The sequence below is a fragment of the Sprattus sprattus genome (genome assembly GCF_963457725.1).
Source record: "Sprattus sprattus genome assembly, chromosome: 4".
Lineage (NCBI taxonomy): Eukaryota > Metazoa > Chordata > Actinopteri > Clupeiformes > Clupeidae > Sprattus > Sprattus sprattus.
This window is the reverse complement of record NC_137923.1, coordinates 27,931,305-27,947,257: the sequence shown is the minus strand read 5'-3', so window position 1 is coordinate 27,947,257 and position 15,953 is coordinate 27,931,305. Positions and strand designations below refer to the sequence as shown.

At 43.5% G+C, this 15,953-nt stretch overlaps 1 protein-coding gene across 1 annotated transcript; it reads right to left on the bottom strand.

Moving 5' to 3' along the window:
• Nucleotides 1-633: 633 nt before the first annotated feature.
• Nucleotides 634-15,438, bottom strand: usp33 (ubiquitin specific peptidase 33). The gene is made up of 19 exons (XM_080837738.1): nt 15,339-15,438; nt 14,850-14,919; nt 13,494-13,607; nt 13,296-13,374; nt 8,523-8,976; nt 8,043-8,183; nt 7,788-7,900; nt 7,086-7,258; nt 5,353-5,423; nt 5,190-5,223; nt 5,028-5,073; nt 4,431-4,611; nt 4,141-4,267; nt 3,530-3,699; nt 3,309-3,390; nt 3,000-3,108; nt 2,419-2,521; nt 2,153-2,221; nt 634-1,972 (listed from the first exon to the last, which is right to left on the bottom strand). Exons 1-19 carry the CDS (start codon nt 15,373-15,375, stop codon nt 1,815-1,817), a joined length of 2,331 nt encoding a protein of 776 aa, XP_080693864.1. The 5' UTR covers nt 15,376-15,438; the 3' UTR covers nt 634-1,814.
• Between the last annotated feature and the right edge of the window lie 515 nt (nt 15,439-15,953).

Sequence of the window (15,953 nt, the reverse complement as noted above, 5' to 3'; positions counted from 1 at the left end):
ACTGTACATTTCGCCTCTGCCAAGATCGCATCGTGCGCATTGGGCACACCATGGTGCCCTGCTCCTAATTGAGCCCTTATTTATTTTTGTTGCCAGAAGAGTTTTTTTTTTAAAAGTTTGAAGAGTAAGTGTACGCGCTGATATACCCTGGAGAAAATGTCGAATATATTTTCAATTAGATACTTTACCAAGATGTCAACGATTTTAAGAGGGCATTCTGGCCTAGGGTGCGGTTGTGCGTTGTGCTTGCATATTTAACGCACATTTTCTAAGCAAGACTGACACTGCTCATTGTGTGTGTAGTCAAATATTTTTGCATTTAAAGCTGAAGCTGTCTTCTGCCAGATTTACAAAAACAGCATGTGGCTTCTCAGCTTTCATAAAATGTGAAACAGAAATACCATATATATATATATATACAATACAATACATATTCCAGTGTATCAATATTTTGGCAACGGTTGTTATGAATGGGATAACCCTTGGGTACTTCTAAGGTAACATTGAAAACAATACACCATCTGAAACAAACATACCTTCAGTAGTTAAAATACAGTGTACACATTTAAAGCACAGGTTTGGCCATGACTCCATTCATGTGGTCAATTTCTTTGCATTTAATGTAATCCAGCCAAGAAAAATATAAACATGTCAGACGAAACCATCAGAGAAACTTGCAAATGCATTCTTCCCCTAGTACAAGTGACATTCTAAAAATCATCTTTCCAGTCAGAACATTGAAGAATCGTGCCCTTCAACAAATAATTATGCCTTTACTTGAGTTAGCCAATGGAATATGTTTTAATAGGTCCATATGTATATGTACGTATATGTCAGCTGAGGTGCAAATGTGTGCGCTCTGTACAGGATGAGCAAATCTTGCATGTGCATGCAACTCATTTTGACATCTGTGAATTTCAGATGGCTTGATCATATCTACCAATGACGCCATGTGCGCACATCTCCCTGTTAAGCATGCATGCTTATTGAATTTGGCTTGCCAAATATTTTCTACAAAAAAAGTCTATAAACATTATATTTAAATCACACCCCTCTGGGATAAATAACATTTAGCGCAGGAACTCGACTTACTTTAAGTACAGGTACATTCAAATACAGATCATACATTAGGGATCGCATGCGGCATTGAGTCTAGAGTACAGTGCAAAAAAAAAAAAATCTTTCCTGAGACTACTGCGTAAGTACTTAGTATCCCTTAAGCTTTTTGATTTTGCTGATCACGGCTGCAAGTAAGACCTTGCTTCTTTTGTTCATTCACTACAACAACACGTTAGAGTAGGGAAGGAGTACCTGGACCATTATCTACAGATGCAGTGTTATTCTTCACTGTATTCAATTACACAAGAAGACAAAAGGTTGGTGTCTGCACTATTTGGTCATGGAAATAAAAAAAACTGTCACAAATCAGTCAAGTCTTCAGCTGCACAAAATACAAATTAAATGCTTCATTTTTTTCAGACACAACCAGACAGTGTGACAGTATTCACCAGTGCTGATGGGAGGGAGGGTGGGTGGGGTTTATATACAAGGACATAATAGGCGCCTCTGATCGGTCAAGGTGTTTCTTCTTCATCATTCCCAGAAGATAAATCAAAAGAGGATGTGCGATAGCATGGGTTGATCAGACAAGCATACTCTCAGCTTTGGACAAACAAAGAAAAGTCAAGTGCAAAAAAAAAAAAAGAGAGAGAGAGAGAAGTGTTTTTCATTTGTTTCCTTTTCTTTTTAAGTAGGAGAGTGGGCGTTGCGCCCTCTTCCACGGAATGAACAGGTGGAGGAGGAGGAGGGCTGGTCTAGACAGTGCGTGTCTCCACCTCGATCTTCTCCTCCGTCTGGGAGGCGTCTGTCTCCTGGTGGCCCACACTGGGCCGCATGGTCACTACAGGACCGCCGCAGTGGATAGAATGGAGGAAGTTCCACGTCTCTTCGGATATCTGACCAGAGTCGGCGCCTGTTCCAGGAAAAGAGGGGACACGCGATGCTTGATAAAGCTGTTCTTTAAAATTTTTTTTTTTTTTTCTATTAATCTTCTATTAATACCGAACTTTGGTTTTGCAAATGTGCAAAGGTTAATAGATTATATGCAACTGATATTATGCAGGAATAAGATATATCACATCGTTTTGCTTACCTTGTTTGAGTGTGATGTGGCCATTCTTGTTCACTGCAATTTTAGAGTTGTCAATTGGCCCAGGAAGTTCTTTAAGAAAGAAAAACACATTTATAATTGTTTTTACATGAAAGTATGAATGTTACATTTCCTGCAGAAAGAGACTAGTTGGTTTGAAAACTATATTATTGAGTACCATTTCAGATTCCGCTCATCAGTAAAAGAACATGAAGTACAAAGCACAGAGTATAGTGCGGGCAGGGTCAATGGTGCTGGGCAGGACTCACCACTGTCTTTGCCTTTGACAAAGCTCTCCCACTCACGGAACCACTGCATGCTGATGCAGTAAATGACCACAGCAGACTTCTCCTCCTGGAATGCCTTATTCAGCTACACAGAGGAAGGAAAAAAGGGAGGGAAATAGAGAGAGGGAGAAAATGAGAGGGAGCAAGAGAAATAAGATGTCAGACGTACACCAGGATCCGAATGAGACAAAGAAACTAAGACTTCCAGAGATGATCCTCTGCTTCGCTCCACTTTGACTCCATAATATGTCGATCAATCAACACGGGAGAGAGCATAATCCCTCCTAATTTTCTTCCCTGCCCGTCACGTCTTCCTTGCTCACTCAAGGCTGGAAACCATAGCTGAAATCAAGTCCTTCTGCTTTCATGAATTAATGATGACTAGGGAGTCATGGTGCTAAGACTCGTCATCTTCCTCATAAAACATATCCTTTTATTAACACAGAGAGCATCCCCCAAAAAAACGATCTTCACAATCCTGCACTATAGGAATAAAAAAAAGAAAGACTGTTTTGAGGTCAGACCCTCGCATGAAAGAAAGCGATAGTAAAAGAGTGTCCTACCCGGACAAACATGTCCAGCTCCGTCTTGCGTCTCTTCTCTAGCTTCTCGATTTCCATCTGACAGGTGTGGCAGACGTACAAGTGGTTGACAGCCGGCCCTCCTCCGTACCTGTGTGTCATTAAAAAGCCCGTTATCACAGAGTCCTCAAACACCAAGTGTTGGCCCATCACACCACTATAAAGAAGGTGGCCCGTACACCAAAACGCTCACTACAAAGAAGATGGCCTATACACCTAAACGCAACACATACACATGACATGAGGTACTACATTCATTTACACAGCTCAGAGAGGCAAACAAGTTCCCACCTGCTGTAGAGATGGTCCCAGACATTTTGCGGCAACATTACCACCAGGTCATCTATGTAAGAAGCCTTATGTGGTGGCACACCTGTTTCAGTCCAGGAAAAATAACAAAGTCAGCTAAATGTTACACAAGAAGACTTCTGCTTTATCTAAAGGCATCCGAGGGGTTTGTTGCTTTGAGTTGTCTGGTGAGGTGAGACAGTTGAGGTGAAATGTGACCGTACCGCCATGAGCGCAGAGGAAGTCATTGTTGGAGATGGGCCCCGGCTCGGCGAAGGTGCGGAACTTGTTGAGCCACTGGCGTGACACGTAGAACTGCATCAGGCTGGGCTCCATCATATTGACCAGGCTGTTCACCCGCTGTCGTTCCTTAACGGACTCCTCGTTGCTCTTCCTACACAGACAGAGAAACATGTTTACACACCCAGACACACACACACACACATACACTCACACCCAGACACACACACACACACACACACACTCACACCCAGACACACACACACCACCTGGCAGTACCCAAAGCAAAAAACTCAAAGTTCTCAAAGAAAAACACTGAGATGACAGGCCTGAATTCCATAAAGGTGAATAATTATGGCCACATACAGCTACATGTTTCGGCTAAAGACTAGGTACAGCTTAATAATTTCACAGCGCAAGGTTTATAATCGCGTCTAGGAGCAGTAAAATTGTGAAGTAGACTAATGACTTGCTAACAGGTGCTCTGCTCACTGGCACCTGGTGCATTATTTTCTGCTTAAATTTGTTCAGCTACTCAATGGTGATTTCTCAGGGTGACAGGGAACACACAGCATGCGGTACAAGAAAGCCTTACTTGTAGAATAACACATAGGCCTCTGCATTTTGGACGCAAGACTCTGAGACCTCCGTGACGCTTTGGTCGTCAAACTCATACCACAGGTTGTTGAAGTCGTTCCGGCAGTAGGCAATGTAATGGCCACCTATACAAGTGGGACATCATAATAACACACCCTGTTAGCACCCAAACCATACTGCAGTATCCAATACATTTTGCGAATGTTCGGCAATACATTTCATGATGGCACAAACTTCAGTAGTTACACCCGTTAGGTGTAAAGGATTACAGACTGCACTGGGACTTACTGCTGGCGGTGCCGTGGTGGCAGATGACGGATAGGAGGTCGTAGGTGCTGGTCTGGGCCGAGCAGTCTTTGGCCAGAAAGGGCTGCAGGTCCAGGCTCTCCAGTGGGAAGGAGACGTGGGTGGAGATCTTGGTGGAGAACATCAGCTCGTGCCTGAAGCGCTTCAGGTGAATGCATAAGATCTGCAGGGAGGAGAAGACAGGAGAGGATTGGGTATGATAGCAGCCTTTGACAAGTTTTATATGTGTAATAAGGCCAATTCTGCTAGAACGGCCAACATTAGAACATGGTACGTTTATATGAAGTAAGCCACACAGTATCAAGAACCAAGAAACCCAAGCCACTAGCACTGGTGCTGAGATCAGTATTGTGGCATTGCCCTTGATGCCAAATCAGTGCCACTGCAGCAAGACTTTGTCTGAGGCGGTGCCAAACTGGCGGTCTAGCCTCAGAAACTGTTAGAGCTTTGCTAATTTGAACAATTAGAGTTCAAACTGTTCAGATCAGGCTGCAAATTCCAATCGCCGTTCTCTACCATATGATTGGGTGCTCAAGAAATCTGGCTCATTAACTTGTGACTCATCTGGTGCCCTCTTACCTCCGGCAGACTCTGCACTTTGCAGAACTTGACCCCATTCCGTAACCTTAGGAGGATGAAACATAAAAATGGGTTTTACTCTTGGTTAATATGCGACCACAAGAGGGTCCTTCACCTCTGCTCTGTACACATACCACTGTGCATTGATGAGTGCATACTTACTTCTTGCATTTTTCACAGCTGTACATATTGTCTCCTGAGGGATTACAGACACATTGAGTTACATTTTTGATATACCGATATGAAATGTACTCAGAAACAGATACAAAAATAATGGTGCAGCTTTTGTAAAATAGCAAATAAGAGTGACATGACAAATCCTCACCCTTCAGCTCATCTCTGGCAAAGAAGGCAGCAAGGCAATCCTGTAGAGTCACTACGGGTCCCCAGAACCAGCTGGCAGAGAGCAGAGTGGGTCATTAGATACATAGGCAGTATAGAAACATTCCTGCTGAGAATATCGCTGAATAATGATTAATAATGCTTAAATCTACAATTTTCTATGCAGGGCAAGTTCACGTAAAAGAGAAACCCACAAGGATATTACAGTTGTATACAAAAGTGTGTAAATATCTGTATTTTGTTGATTTTTGAAGTGAAAAGAAATACATACAACCTTTGCAGCTAAGGAACATAAAAAAAAAAAATGTGGTCTATTATACATATATATAAAAATTATATATAGATAGATAGATAGATAGATAGATAGATAGATAGATAGATAGATAGATAGATAGATAGATAGATAGATAGATAGATAGATAGATAGATAGATAGATAGATAGATAGATAGATAGATAGATAGATAGATAGATAGATAGATAGATAGATAGATAGATAGATAGATAGATAGATAGAGAGAGAGAGAGAGAGAGCGATAGAGAGAGATATATTGTGGAAGGATGTCAAAACTTTTGCATAGGCCACAATTACGGTTACATTTTCTATTTTATTTAAGTTCATAACGTAGGAATGTACACAGCATTAAGATTTGACGAAAGCCTCATTGTTTAATGTTACTTTGCTGCAGGGGTTCTATAATGTATTTACTTACACAGGGGTGCCCAAATTTTGCATTCAACTGTATATTCTTTAAAGGTTTGCTTATAGCCATAAGTGCTAACAATGTGAAGCGCCGATCAACCGGGATCTCATTAGCGTCATGTGTTCCCTCGTTTCATGGGTTCAACCATTTCTCCTTACGGCACAGAGCCCTCTCTCAACAGCAACCCACCCAGGGATTCTCAGCACCTTATTCACATGTAATAAGCTGGCAGCCATGCTATTTCCAAAGCTACATACGGAACATGGCCAATTTCCTACATGAAAAAAGAAATGTATGGCCTTGGGATGGGCAGTGTAAAGGTTTAGCAAACCGACAGTATACCATATAGAGGATATCTGAAATACATCATACCATTGCAGTCATGCTCTACCAACTAGCAACTCTGCAAGGGTATGAGATATTTGTAGTCATGCTATACCAACTAGCAACTCTAAAATATCTCATACCATCGCAGTCATGCTATACCAACTAGCATCTCTAAAATATCTTGCACCATCACAGTTATGCTATACCAACTCTAAAATATCTCATACCATTGCTGTCATGCTATACCAACTAGCAACTCTGAAATATCTCATACCATCGCAGTCATGCTATACCAACTAGCAACTTTAAAATATCTTGCACCATAGCAGTCATGTTATACCAACTAGCAACTCTGAAATAACTCATACCATCGCAGTCATGCTATACCAACTAGCAACTTTAAAATATCTTGCACCATAGCAGTCATGTTATACCAACTAGCAACTCTGAAATATCTCATACCATCGCAGTCATGCTATACCAACTCTGAAATCTCTCTCATACCATGCTGTACAAACAATGACAACCTCAAAAAACAGTAAGACTTACAGAAATAGCTGAACATTCCCTCCCTCATCATCATCCTCTGCCAATAGAAACGTGCAAAAAGGTGCCTTCCCAAGACCCCCCTCTGGTAGCTAAGCCTCCATGGCCAGAGCTCTGAGCTGAGCTGAGCTGAGCCCCACCTCTTGATGTACTCCATGACGAAGGAGATCCAGCCCTGCGGGGCGTAGGCCTCACCACAGGAGCCCACCTTCACAAGGGCCGTCTGGTGGGAGGACGAGTGCAGTTTGGCCAGGTCCTCCTTCCCCGGGATGGGCAGTGAGATGTCCTGGAAGTTCTCCAAGGTGACAGACACCTGAGGCAGGATAAACAGAGTCAGAGAGAGAGAGAGAGAGAGAGAGAGAGAGAGAGAGAGAGAGAGAGAGAGAGAGAGAGAGAGAGAGAGAGAGAGGGAGAGAGAGAGATCAGAGAGGAAAATTACAAGACAGAGACAACATTCCCAAGGGGCTACCACATTAAGGAAATGTGGGTCATACTTCAAAAGCTGCTGAGGAACACGCAGCTCCCCCATTTGAATATCTACCCTCCAGCAAAATACAATGCTAAAGCTAATGCTAATAACAGGGCTAATGCTACAAGGCTGAAGTAGTGGACACGCAATCTGTCAGAACAATGACAAAGTGCCTCCATATTTTTATTTAGTTGTTAGATGCACAGCATACAGATTAGAGTTGCCAATTCCTCATTTCAAAGCCTTACTAATTTATCATAAATTTTAAATTTTGAACAGCTTCTGCATACAGTAGAACAAAACATGTAGAGTTAGGAGTGCTGAGCATGTGATGGTAGACCAGGCAGGGGCGACAAACACACAGACCACTCACTCTGTCGCAGGTCAGACACTGCACCGAGCTGACAATAGTGCCATCAAATACTTCTGAGATTACGCTGCGGTATTTTCTCTGACGCTTATTCTTGGGCGGGGCAAACAAGGGCACTGCAGGGGAAGAACAGACGGACACACACACACACAGAAAGGCCAATGAGCACAGGCACTCCAATGCTACCAGGTTTTGCACCTGGATCTGCAGCAACATGTCTAGAAAGGAATGAGTCACACTGGACAGTGCTGCGGTCACCTTTCTTGTGAGCAGCGGTGAGGCTTGGCCACAGCGCTGCCGATTTGGGGGGGCTGTTGGAGATCTTGGGGAGCATGGTGTCCGAGGGGCTGGGGCTCTGGGGCCGGGAGTTGAAGCTGACCTGCGTCTCTGTACAGGCGTCTGAAACACACAGGGAAAGAAAGCACAGGCATATGGCACATCCACCGTGGACAATCTCAGGGTCTAACTCAGTCACTCCTCCATCAGCAATGATATAAACACACACTAAGTGCCCCAGCCCACTCCGTCAAGTGCCATTTGTGAGAGCATAACATAACCACCCCTATGTGCAGTGCCATTATTACACTATATAAAACACCCTGCCGCTGATAGCCCCAGTGTGACAAAGAAATGGGTCAGGACCAAAGAAAAGGACAATCCTAGAAATAGTGGAGAAAAAAGGTCAGACTAAGCTACATTCCTGCTGAGAATGACCACTCTATTCTGTAGGCCGGGTACCTGCGTTGCGGCTCTTGATGGCTCCCTGGCTGCTGATGATGGGTGTGGGCTCGCTGGCCGTGTCCACATCCTTGTCCAGGTCAGTGTGGGAGCCAGCGCGGTACAGGTCGTTGATCAGGTTTTTCTCCTTCTGCCAGTGCCGGTTGGCCTGCGCCTCGTCCGGGATCAGCAGTTCTGCCTCGTTGGGCTCGTCTGGGCCGTGACCTTCGACGCCGCCCGTGCCCGTGCCCATGCCCATGTCCCCCGCCGCATCACTGTCTGCCCGCTCGCTGCTGCCACACGACTCGCAGGACTGGAAGTCGTTGTCAGATTGGCTGCGGCTGTCGCTGCTGTCCTCAGCCAAGCCCTCGTCCATGGTCATCATGGAGCCGCTGTGGTCATCGGGCTCAGGGATGGTCTCCTTCAGCTCCTCGTGCAGCTGATCCATGAGGCAGCGCAGGAACTCCTGGGAGTCCTGCAGCGATCACACACACACACACACACACACACACACACACACACACACACACACAAAGAGAGACCTAACTGAAGAGTACGGACCATTCTCACACTCACAACATGTTAAGTATACTTGTCTCTCCTGAACTTATTTAGGCAATGCCTATTGCACCAAATGCTGGTACAGTAACAATATACATGATATGATATACAATGCTGTTGAGTTAAGCTACTGCTGAAATGTCTACTTACAAACTTGAGCAAAAGGCTTTCAAAAATGTTTTATTCCGTGCCTCAAATTTGTTCAGGGGTTACGAGAAAGATTGGAGGAAAGGGGGATTCACGAATAAATAAATTAATAAATAGCCACAAATTACCACAACTGATACACATTTTATTCCATTCTTCACTAAAATACTAGTGCTGTCAAACGATTAATATATTTAATCGCGATTAATCACATTTTTGTCATAGTTAACTCAAAATGAATCGCGATTAATCGCAAATTTGTATCTATTCTAAATGTCCCTTCAATTATTTTTTTCCATCATTTTTATTTTAATGCTCTTATCAACATGGAAAAGTGGATTGGCTTGCTTTATGCAATGTTTTATTTCATTGAAAAACAACATTGCCAAACAGGGCGGTACAAAATAAAATTATAGAGTGCACATTTCAGATAAACAAGGACTCAGCCTAAAGTGCAGTTAAACCATGGCTTAATATTTAATTTTTTTCAAGTTTGCTGTGAACATAGAAGTCAGGCCTCTTATTTCAAAAACAATGAACCGCAAAAGTTAGGTTACCAATAAAAGGTAAGCCTACTACTTCTGTGCTTTCAGCCAGCTGCCTGTTGACATTTTCAGACAACAGTGAAGCTCGCTTCTTTTGCACAACACAACTTTTAAAGGTAAACTTTCTATTCAGAAGCTTTTTATCATCCACAACGTGATAATCGTACGATAAAAAAATTGCCGGCGTTAAAATGTGTTTGCGTTAACGCCATTAATAACGCGTTAAACTTACAGCACTATAAAATACATTACATTTTGTTTGCGCAACTTTGAAGTTGATGACGAATGTGACTAGATTGTTAGTTACTACAAACTCAAATGAACAAAATACAGCCGCGGAAAAAATTAAGAGACCACTTCAAAATTATCAGTTTCTCTGGTTTTACTATTTATTGGTATGTGTTAAAGTAAAATGTACATTTTTGTTTTATTCTATAACCTACTGACAACATTCCTACCAAATTTCAAATAAAAATATTGTCATTTAGATCATTTATTTGCAGAAAAATTACAATTGGTCAAAATAGCAAAAAAAGATGCAGTGTCTTCAGATCTCGAATAATGCAAAGAAAACAAGCTCATATTCATTTTTAAACTACACAATACTAATGCTTTAACTTAGGAAGAGTTCAGAAATCAATATTTGGTGGAATAACCTTGATTTAAAATCACAACTTTCATGTGTCTTGGCATGCTCTCCACCAGTCTTTCACATTGCCGTTGGGTGACTTTATGCTACTCCTGGCGCAAGAATTCAAGCAGCTCGGCTTCTTTTCATGGCTCGTGACCATCCATCTTCCTCTTGATCACATTTCAGAGTTTTTTTTTATGGGATTCAGGTCTCGAAATTGGGCTGGCCATGACAGGGTCCTGATCTGGTGATACTCCATCCACACCTTTACTGGCCTGGCTGTGTGGCATGGAGCATTGCCCTGCTGGAAAAAACACTTCTCAGAGTTGGGGAACATTGTCAGAGCAAAAGGAAGCAAGTTTTTCTTCCGGGACAACGTTGTACTTTGCCTGGCTGAGGTTTGTAAAAGACCATAAGGATTGAACCAAAGCCGACTGGAGGGTCTCCTAGTTCGTCTTCTCTGATGAGTCCAATTTCACAGTAGGTGCAAGACTCTGTGGCTTGTAGGCCTCTCCAGGTCTCCGTCTAACCATCAGACGACCATGTGTTGGGCAAAGCTGAAAATTGGACTCATCAGAGAAGACGAACTAGGAGACCCTCCAGTCCGCTTTGGTTCAATCTTTATGGTCTTTTACAAACCTCAGCCAGGCAAAGTACAACGTTGTCCCGGAAGAAAAACTTGCTTCCTTTTGCTCTGACAATGTTCCCCAACTCTGAGAAGTGTTTTTTCCAGCAGGGAAATGCTCCATGCCACACAGCCAGGCCAGTAAAGGTGTGGATGGAGTATCACCAGATCAGGACCCTGTCATGGCCAGCCCAATTTCGAGACCTGAATCCCATAAAAAAAACTCTGAAATGTGATCAAGAGGAAGATGGATGGTCACGAGCCATGAAAAGATGCCGAGCTGCTTGAATTCTTGCGCCAGGAGTAGCATAAAGTCACCCAACGGCAATGTGAAAGACAGGTGGAGAGCATGCCAAGACACATGAAAGTTGTGATTTTAAATCAAGGTTATTCCACCAAATATTGATTTCTGAACTCTTCCTAAGTTAAAGCATTAGTATTGTGTAGTTTAAAAATGAATATGAGCTTGTTTTCTTTGCATTATTCGAGATCTGAAGACACTGCATCTTTTTTGCTATTTTGACCAATTGTCATTTTTCTGCAAATAAATGATCTAAATGACAATATTTTTATTTGAAATTTGGTAGGAATGTTGGCAGTAGGTTATAGAATAAAACTAAAATGTACATTTTACTTTAACACATACCAATAAATAGTAAAACCAGAGAAACTGATAATTTTGAAGTGGTCTCTTAATTTTTTCCGCGGCTGTATATTCATAAAAAACAAAACACAATGGAAGATATTCATTATTAGGTCTACTTGATGAATACAAAATACAGGTTCCTCATGGTTGCACATACTATATATATCTCCAGCCATATTCTTGCCAGGCGACCCATCCAAGACAAACACCCTACACTTTTTTTTAATAAATATAGATAGATAGAAAAGAGAGAGAGAGACCTGAAAATGGCTGTGCACCAACACCCCCATCCAATTCCAAAAGAAAGGTGGGCCAAGTTTGAGGCATCATTACCAGGAAGACTTAAGGCTGTCACAAACATAGTCACTAGTCACTAGGGCTCATTTCATTGCTCCAAAGGTGCTTTAACCAAGTGAAGCGTCTAAATACTTATGATAATATATAATCTAGTCTCATTTTTGATACATTTACAAAATGCTCCAAAGATATGTTTGCTTTGTCATTGTGGAGTATGTGGTAGATTCATAAAAACAAATAGTTGAATCGACAATAACAATAACTAAATATGGAAAACCTGAATAATCTGAAAAAAACGTATGTACTGTAGAAGTAGACGACCCCCTCCTCTCCACATACCTCATTGGCTTTGCTTTAAAAACAAGACACCCTTACAGATGCTGATTGCAATGACGTGAAAGAGGTCCTCTCAAAGGGCACAGTACTCTAGACTCTTGTTTCCATCTTTGACTTAGCTTGTGCACAACAAGACAGGGGACATCCTCGAAGAATCACCCTTGACAAACACAACACTGCTGACAGCCGTGGCTTGAAACCGCCTCCTGCTCTCCCCTGCCCTGCGTGACTGACTGACTGACTCTCACTCTCTCTCTCTCTCTCCTCTCTCTCTCTCTCTCTCTCTCTTCTCTCTCTCTCATCTCTCTCTCTCTCTCTCTCTCTCTTCTCTCTCTCTCTCTCTCTCTCTCTCTCTCTCTCTCTCTCTCTCTCTCTCTCTCTCCTCTCTCTCTCTCTCTCTCTCTCTCTCTCTCTCTCTCTCTCTCTCTCTCTCTCTCTCTCTCTCTCTCTCTCTCTCTCTCTCTCTCTCTCTCTCTCTCTCTCTCTCTCTCTCTCTCTCTCTCTCTCTCTCTCTCTCTCTCTCTCTCCCCCTCCCCCTCCCCCTCTCCCTCCCTCTCTCTCTCTCTCTCTCTCCCTCTCTCTCTCTCTCTCCCTCTCTCTCTCTCTCTCTCTCTCTCTCTCTCTCTCTCTCTCTCTCTCTCTCTCCCTCTCTCTCTCTCCTCTCTCTCCCTCCCTCTCTCCCTCTCCCTCCCTCCCTCCCTCCCTCCCTCCTTTTCTACAGCAAGTGAACAGGTGTGAGAAGACAGGCGAGGAAAAAAAAAAAAAAGAGAAGAAAAGACAGCCTTGCTAAAACACTTGTAACCATTACTGCTAACAAAAATGTCCATGTCTGTATTTATAGATTTAGGGCTCTTAATTATGAAATATAGGAGTGCAGAACCTCACATGCACAGTAAGTAGCTGCACGGCTTCTGCTCTAGCACAGGACTTTGCCTTTGACCAGAGGAATAAGGAGCAAATCGGTTGCGAGTATCCTATGAACATGGGATTGATAAAAGGAGCAAACCTGTTGCGAGTATCCTCTGAACATGGGATTGATTGACTTGATTCCCTGGAAGACATTTGTGGGCACAACATAGGAGGGCCTGCAGCGAAACAAACAAACAAAAACAGCCCAGCATTACAAATGCACCCTGCATGCGTGAAAACAGAGCCACACTCTCCACTAACCCAGAGAGTGACGCAGAGGCCTTCGAACACATACCTGCTCTTGTGCCACAGGTCTCCAACCAGCTTCTGGTAGCTCTTGCAGAGCGCTGGCTTCTTGTCAGTCCTCACCAGGCCCCCGCAGTCCAGGAAAAACTGGGTCAGAGGAGGGCTGCACACACACACACACACACACACACACACACACACACACACACACACACACACACACACACACACACACACACACACACACACACATAGAGACATGTTTGTATAAAAAAAAACAGGTATCCAGACTGTGCTCCCAATGAGGTTTTTGCATGCATTCATCACCCTGTCTAAGTCCTGCCAGGTCACTAGCCTGGTGACACCAGCCTACGTATTTCCGCCTGAATTGATTTCAAGCTCATACTCAGTCTGGCCCAACCCCGTTGACAATCGTTTCCCGGCCTCAAAATCCAACCCAACTCGCCTTGGAGGAAGAGACACGAAAAGTTGTCTTGGAAGTTTTATGATTGGAAAGGACGTCGTAGCTCTTCTCCCAACTGGCTTTGGGAAGAGTTTAATCTACCGAATGCTTACCAAACGTTGCTGATTGGTTAAGGGAACTCCAATGATTTTAAACCTCAAGCTAAGCACCCGCCCATCTCGGAAACGAAAATGCACGGGGTTAGGCCGGCCAGACTGACTGACGGAATGAAATGGAGTCACAGGCTGGTAATGGCCAGGCTACCAGGTCACATCCCTCATTGCAAATTTTTGCCCACTTTACTTAGAGTGATTTCACAGTTTACCAACCTCATCTTTTTTTAGATGTGAGTGTCACTCAGGACTTCACGCCCTCTCTGTGCGCTGGGCCTTAGGGGGAAAAGATGCACCCAAATAACCCCCTGGCCTAAAGTTACATGGAGTCTGTAATAAGACCCCTCTAGACAAGGTGCCCCAAGCAGACTCTCAAGACCCAATCGAACGGTGAAACTAAATGAAAGCCGAGATGGTCTGGGCATAAACAGTGAGTGACTTGGTGAGAGAGAGAGAGAGATATAGACAGAGAGTGAGTGAGTGAGTCAGAGAGAAAGACAAAGACAGAGAGAGAGAGAGAGAGAGAGAGAGAGAGAGAGACAGATTCGATCTGAACACACCCAGAGGGCAGAACAAAAGGCTCTCTCGACTGTCTCAAATGGTGCACTGCAGTAATTTGCACATGATCCCTCTTTAAAAGCTTGACAAAGTTCTTTTTTCCACAGTGCACAAAAATCACAAAACAAAATAGCCATGCTCTTAAAAATCTACCGTAAAAGGTTCAACGGGAGAGGCGATGAGTGCAGGTGTTGTTTGGCGTTTCTAGTGCTAATCTGTGCTTGAGTGGTGGGGGAAGAGTGCGATGCTGTGATACGGGTGTGATGCTCACCAGTTGGAGAGGGCTTGCAGGGCTGCGTTCATGTAGCAGGTGTTCCCGATGTTCTTCAGACCCGTCAGACCTGTTGAACCAGGAGACAAGAGCAGCTTCACAATTATGGTCACAAAGCACACACACATACCGGGTCCCATAGGCCTTCATTGTGAGGGTGTTCTTTTTATGCAAGACCCTGTACTTTAAGGATTTATTAACATTATACAGGCCGTAGATGATTCAATCATGTTTCACATGAGATCTCTTTCCAGTTCCTGAGGGAAGATTTGTGTAGGTGGAAAATATTGCTCTACTCACATAAAGTGCAGTGAGACCTTGGACATTATTCGCCTTCTTCATACTCTACTGTGTATAGATAACACAGGGGTGCTATAAACTCACTGATTCGTGTTACCCTCGACACTCCTGCTCACCCTGCCTCGTGTCTTTGGCCTACCGCTTAATGACAACAATGGACACAGAAGACATGAACATCTGTGCAGTTACCTCTAGCACGGATGTCGTCCTCCTCCTCCGTCTCCATGTCCAGGTCTTCACAGGGTCCAGCCGACTGCACCCTGAGGGAGGTGGGGCTGCCAGGCACCCTGCTCCCCTACAGAGAACCATTGGAAGAGATCCATGAACCCATGAGCTGGACAAATAAACCTACGCCCTCTTGCACCAGCTCAACTTGTTTGTTTTGTTTTCTCCTTTTTCCCCCCATTTTCTTCTTCCCTCCCCCTCTCACCTTACTATTCACATTATTTCAACTGGTCTTAAAGCAACACTAGATAACAATTTTACACTTTTGGAGGTATTTTTTTTATTGGCACCATCTTCAAATTTATTTTGATAGTATATAAACAAAGCTATCTTTCCCACTTGTCATCCACAGCTTTTTCACAGCTTTGCCAACTATATCTCAGAAGGAAACGATTTAAAAACATTGTATCCAACATTATGTTAGTGCCAACTGGCCTCTTGGTGGTGTTTGGATGGCTTTCGCATGCCTTTTATGTAGTAAGCTAGACCATCACCCTTTACTGCTCCTTAGCTGATGCGAGGTCAAATGCACAACAGTGGTGTTACCTAGAGCTGGGCAGAGAGGGAGGCCACCCAGCA